Source organism: Alosa pseudoharengus, unplaced genomic scaffold (assembly GCF_046254945.1).
Source record: "Alosa pseudoharengus isolate Yale_2024_CS ecotype anadromous, Long Island Sound unplaced genomic scaffold, YU_APseudo_1.1 YU_APseudo_1.1_scf_15, whole genome shotgun sequence".
In the NCBI taxonomy this organism is placed as follows: Eukaryota; Metazoa; Chordata; class Actinopteri; order Clupeiformes; family Clupeidae; genus Alosa; species Alosa pseudoharengus.
The window spans coordinates 30,903,397-30,909,638 of record NW_027468620.1 but is presented as its reverse complement, the minus strand read 5'-3'; the positions used below and the strand labels follow the sequence as shown (position 1 = coordinate 30,909,638).

Sequence of the window (6,242 nt, the reverse complement as noted above, 5' to 3'; positions counted from 1 at the left end):
AAAGCAAACAGCTTGTTGTTCAAGCTGATATGAATGACAACATCCACACATAAACTATAACAATAACAACAATTAATAACAATGTCATTGGGAATCACTTTCAGTGCAATTTTTAGAAAAATTAAAAGCTGACAGCCAATCAGAATCCACCAAATTTTAGCCATCACATTCATGCACATTAGGAGAGACTTCCTTTGTTGTTGGTCAGTGTGGATGCTTTTATCGTTATACTTATAGTTACCGTTTGTTATAGTTATAGTTATTGTTATCGTTATAGTTATCACTATAGTTATAGTTATCACTATAGTTATCGTTATAGCTATCGCTATAGTTATAGTTATTGCTATAGTTATAGTTATCGCTAGTTATCGTTTTCGTTTCTGTTAACACATAAACATTTACATACACACATAAAGACACACACACAGCTAGCCACACCCTTGTGAGACCTACAAGATTACCCTTTGTTGACCTATCGTCCTCAGTGTTTCCTGTTGAGATGGATTATTCAATGCTTATTATATTAATCTTTCTTGCCACATACACACGAACAACTACACACGCACACACAGAAACACACACAAGCCTGAAATGTCAATATGTTAATTTTAGTGCCATTATTGTGGAAGCTGTCATGTTGATTTAATCAGTCAGACAGAGCAGTCTTGCTTTCCCAGCACAGACTATTTTGTCTATTATATCTGTTCTATGATATATCTGTTTTATGATTTATGTGTTCTATGATTTATGTGTTCTGTGATGTGTGCTGTGCTTTACCTGACTTAGCATCAGAAAGTTAGGCAAGCCATACATTTGTATCAATTAATATTTTATTATTGCATCATGCTTATATATAAAATAAAAATAACTGAACATAGCAAACATAAATATTGTAACACTGACACTACGAAATAAAGAAGGTTAAAATAAAAGTCATTTAAAAAATAAGACAGCATATGAAAACAGCATTGCTGTGTTTTGGGTCTAACATTTACAATCTTCACCCTGTAAATAAAAACAAAAATGAAAATAAAAAATAAAAACAATAAAAATAATAAAAACAAAAACAACAAAAACAATCACGTCGGGGAGTATCCCAGAGTGGTGGCTTTGGTAAAAACAAACATGTCATGTGATCACCCAGAAGACGACAAACATGTCATGTGAAGACTACAGCTGCTTGACAGCTTCCTTCTAGTAACACAGGTCGAGCAAGGCAGCGGCGTGAATCGTGACTAAATCATTACCATGACAACACTCTCTTGTGTCAAAACAACACAACAAAAAGATCGTATTCTACTACTGTGCATTTCAATTAACTACTTCAGTGCATAATAATAAAAAAACAAACACAAAACCTCTGGACATATTCTGACATAGTTGAGGAATTATTTAAAAAAAACAACAACATATAAAACAGCATTTTCGAGGGCTAAATTGCAAGGAGAGTGCATCTCCCTTCTTCTGCATCTTTGTTGTATTGTACAGCGTACATTATTTAGTGTTTGATCCCTAACAGAAACATAGGGAGGGACATAGTCTGAAGTCGCACGTGGAGACCGCAGAGAGACGAATTAAAAGTTTATTTGCAAAAGCAGATAAGCAATTTAATGCATTTTCCTGAATGATTTCTTTTTATTAATTGTGAATTTGAACATCAATCAAACAGCAATTGGGTTGTTTTGAGTGGATTTATTTAGAATTAAATCAAAACAACCAACTGCAGTTTTGATTGATACTACATGGAATGCACAATAAAAAAAAAGTAATGTTTTCAAAAAATAAAACGAGATATCTGTTTTTGCAAATTAACTCTTCTCATACAAAAGAACAAGTCAGGTTCACCTAGTCAGGCAGTCCGAGAATGTACTATGACCAAGAGGCCTACCCTAGGCCACTATGGCTTTGGCATTACACGGAGCAGTAGGCAGGAGACGAGAGGCAAAAGCGAGAGTGTGTCTAGACAGAAAGGCATTAGAGGTGAATGTCGAAAAAGGAATTGTGCGTCTTCAGGAGAAGGTGAAGGAGAGGTAAGTTTAAGTGCATTCCCTCCACAACTCCAACTGGCTGCTGTCGTCCCCCGCTTGACAGGTGTCCTCCTGGGGACCGTGAAGTTGGATATTCACTTGGTTTCGACTATATGACACAGTGTACAGAGGGTCTACAGTATACACACAGGTGAGGTGCTTATTGTCGTTCCAAACAGTCTGTAATGTCACCTACTACTACAGACTTCTCTTTTTTGCATCGTGCTTGGTAAGTTCTATCAAAAAGCAAATATCCATTTCACAGATTACGTGAAATGGTTAACAATTATCACGTCTATTCGGTAAACACAATCTATATTAGTAGTAAGTTTCCATCAAAAAAATAAAAATGTCTTTTTTTTAATCCAAGCCTCCTAAAATGAGGCCATAATCAAGTCTGCAGAAGATAAAGGAAAACATTTGTCTTCGTTTCTCTCAAAGTAGAGCAATCTGGAGTAGAAAAAAAAATACATTCAAAGAGATAGAAAGGCTATTCATTGTGAGAGCAGTTGCTTAAGGTTCGTGTGAAAACTGGCACCAGAGTTAAAGTGACCCTATGGGTTTGATTATGCTGAAATCTGTAGGAGACTGGCCGAGAGGGACAGTTCTTTCTTGGCACGGGCAGGGGTGAGCGAGGGTGGGGGGGGGTGGGGGGCAAGAGTGGCTCAGGTGTATGGGATGCGATGCCCGTTACACAGTGGAGGAGTCTCCGTTGCATTGGGGCTCAGGCTCCTCTTCTGATTGGCTGGCTGGTTGATTGGCAGATTGCCTGGCCTCTCTAGTATCCCAGCAGGGCAGTGTGGCCATGAACAGGAAGAGGCCGCCCAGAATCACGCAACTCCCGCTGAAGTAGAAGGCCAGGTCGTATGACTGGGTCCAGTCGAAAAACCATCCTGCGGGAGAGAGCAAGGGAAGATATTTAGGGTGGTGTCATAATGTGTGAATTATGACCTATAAGCTCTGACCTCATTTCCCTGGCAGCAACAACAACAACAACAACAAACCCTTTTACAAAAACAAACAAACTTGTGTACATGTGTGTGTTTTAAGCGTACCGACAACGGGGGGCCCCAGCACCACGCCAAACCCTCCAAAGCACATGAGGATGCCATGGGCCTGGCTCAGCCGGTCCAGCCCCACGATCTTGGTGGTAATGTAGGGGGTGAGTGACCAGTTCCCTGAGAAGATGCCCACCATGGCGGACAGCACCTGCAGCCCCACGTAGCTGTGGCATACGGGGATGAGCAGCAGCGCGATGCCAGCGCCCAGCAGCGTGAAGGCGTACAGGTACACGCTGTTGATCCACGGCAGGTCAGCCAGGACGCCCAGGAACAGCTTGCCGGCCCCGGTGGTGATGGCGACGATGGAGACCAGCGGGATGTCGCTGACGCTGTCGATGAGGCCCTCGCTGATGGCCACGTCCTCCATGAAGAGCACGGGCGGGAAGGCGCCCAGCGCGAACAGGAACATGGCCACGCAGAGCGTGGTGAAGACGCGGTCGTGCAGGATCTCCGCCGTCTCGTGCATGTACTTCCCGTAGGGGCGCAGCTTGCGCTTGACGACGCGCGCCACGGCCGCGCACGACAGGATCCCGCCGATGCCGCCGCGCGACCGCTCCGCCTCGGCCTCGTAGTCCAGCACCACCTTGGTGTCCATGGCCATGAGGAGCTCCTTGGTGACTTCGACGGCGGCGCTCTTCTCGGCCGAGCCGGGCGTGGTCTGAAGGTCGCCGTTGGCGAGGGCGGCCTTCTCGGAGGGGGGCATGATGAGCGTGGTGGGCTTCTCGTAGAGCGGCGGCTCCTCCTCGTGCTGTTTTAGCGCTGCCCGCTGCTTCAGGTAGTAGCCCGGCAGGTACAGCGGCCTCATGGGACCCGCGCACGCCATCAGGTTCAGCGAGAGGGCGCCGATGATGAGCAGGCAGCCGTCCAGGCCGTAGTGGGCGATCAGCTCGTTCTGCAGCGTGGCGTACAGGAAGCCGCCCACGCTCGTGCCTGAGGTGAGCGGGAACAGGAGGGAGAGAGGAGGGGTTAAAACACAAGCACCAAAGGATTGGACAGGAAACTGGCAGTGTGTTTGGAACATCTACTCAGGCTACGTTTACACTCGGCCGGCTATTTTCATAAACGGACATTTTACCCTCTCCGTTTTCAAAAATAACATCTGTCAGTTTTCAGAAACGTTTTCCTTTACACTAACCCGGGTATATGCCTTCAAGAGCATGCCAAACCTGTACGTGGCAGTGTAACGAAAGCTCAAGCCCATGTTAGCCAATCAGAATCTCGAAAATATCAACAACAGCAACAAATCACTTCCTCTTTCTCTTTTGAACTGACTAAAAATCTCTGCCTCTTCACAAAAATCTCCGTTTGTACCTCTTTAGACGCAAACGAACAAACAGAGTTTTCCCAAAAAAATGATCAGCCCGGAGTCTTTAAAAACTCCGTTTGTAGGGGGATAAAACCTCCGTTTGCGTCTAAATGACAGGGTCAAACGCAGAAAAACATCACCGGTTGCATTGTTTTTGTTGTCGTCTAAACAGGGCCTCATTCACACCATAGTCGGTGCACTATATATAAACTGTGGTACTATATAATGCGTAACTATAATATAGATATAGTCACTCTAGTGTACTTTGTAGTAAATGAGTGGATGATCCACACGCAGGACTCATTAGGACAAGGACAAAGAGCTTAACAAATTGTGTGCAGTTTTTCCAGTTCAAATTGTGTGTCAATGTGTGACCTCATTGAGTGTTTGGTCGAGGAAGAGTTAAAACATCCTTTGGTGGCAGTGGCACTGCACGCGCATGTCCATGTGAGTGTGTCACTATGGTGTTCATCATCGGACGAAAATACAAAGACGCCTCGTCAGGCATTTACCAAGATCCAGTGTATTCTAGCTGTGCAAAAGTACACTAGAAGAACACACACAAACACACACACAAATGTTTTTTTTTGTGTACCTGTGGTGACAATGCCCAGAGCAAGACCACGTCTCTTGTCAAAATATTGACAGGTGATGGTAAGGGAAGCAGCGTAGACGAGGCCAGCACCCAGACCTGTAAAACAAAACAGAACAGACTCACCTTACGACCTTCAGCCATGCCCTGTCATATTACATGTGTGTGTGTTACAATTGCTGCTTTAGACGTGTCTGTGTGTGTGTGTTTGTGTGTGTGTGTGTGTGTGTATATGTTTGTGTGTTTGTGTGTGTGTACAGTATGTGTGTGTGTGTGTGTGTTTGTTTGTTGTGCAGGGAGGGGGGAGGATATACTCAGGTCAGACTTAGCTGCATCAGAACAGATCACTTGTTGGTGTTATATCTGATTCCTAAATTATTTCTGACCTTCACACTCATCTGTTGCTTTGGCAGCCAGAATACAAAAAACAGGAACGAGGACGTGGAAGCTAATCTAAGGAGGACAGGTGCACGTGAACACACACACACACACACACACACACACACACACACACACACACACACACACACACTGGAAGCTAATCTAAGGAGGCCAGGTGCATGTGCTGTCTTTATAAGGCGTTAATATTATCAGTCTACACTTTAAATACACTTTAAATGGCCCGTGTTCAGTGCCACCACCCCCACCCCCACCCCCACCTTCACACTGTTGCAGAGAGGACAAGCCTGCCTATCCGGTTTCCTTCTGTGCGTGTGTGTGTGTGTGTGTGTGATGACCAGCTCTGCAGTAAGAGTCAACTGGGCACACCCAGAAACATAAGAATGCTGAGTGGACGCACAAGTTACTGCAGCACCCATTACAATAACACACGTCACACACACAGACACACAGACACACACACAGACACACACATACACACACACACGCACCTCTCCAAACATCTAAATCTGAACACGGAACAGATGTAAAAGATCTATATCTAAACAGTGTGTTTTGTGTGTGTGTGTGGTCATTTTGGTACACTCATGCTAACATGACGGGTCTGAAATGCTGAAGGTCAACTGATCCTTCTCTATTTCAGGAGCAGGAATAAGCAGACCAAGAGAAGTTTGTTGCCGCCCCCCCCCCCCCCCCCCACACACACTTCAGCCTACATGTGACTAAGCAGCTTTGTTTAGTGCGGGAGGAGACGTCTGAGGAATAACATTCCTCAGATTCCTGTTCACACTGCCCAGGCTAGACATGTCCGTTCGGCGCCTATCTCCTCAATAATAACACAGACATCATCCTCTCTC

At 45.0% G+C, this 6,242-nt stretch overlaps 1 protein-coding gene across 2 annotated transcripts in view; it reads right to left on the bottom strand.

The window, feature by feature from the left end:
* Window positions 1–812: 812 nt before the first annotated feature.
* The window catches only part of slc16a9a (solute carrier family 16 member 9a), a 12,459-nt gene continuing 7,029 nt past the window's right edge, over window positions 813–6,242 (bottom strand). For both annotated transcript variants that reach the window (XM_076286233.1, XM_076286234.1), the window contains exons 4-6: window positions 4,990–5,085; window positions 3,083–4,018; window positions 813–2,920 (exon numbers count right to left, since the gene is read on the bottom strand). In XM_076286233.1, coding sequence (XP_076142348.1) covers window positions 2,718–2,920; window positions 3,083–4,018; window positions 4,990–5,085 — 1,235 coding nt within the window. In that variant the 3' untranslated portion in view covers window positions 813–2,717. The remainder of the gene's footprint in view (window positions 2,921–3,082; window positions 4,019–4,989; window positions 5,086–6,242) is intronic.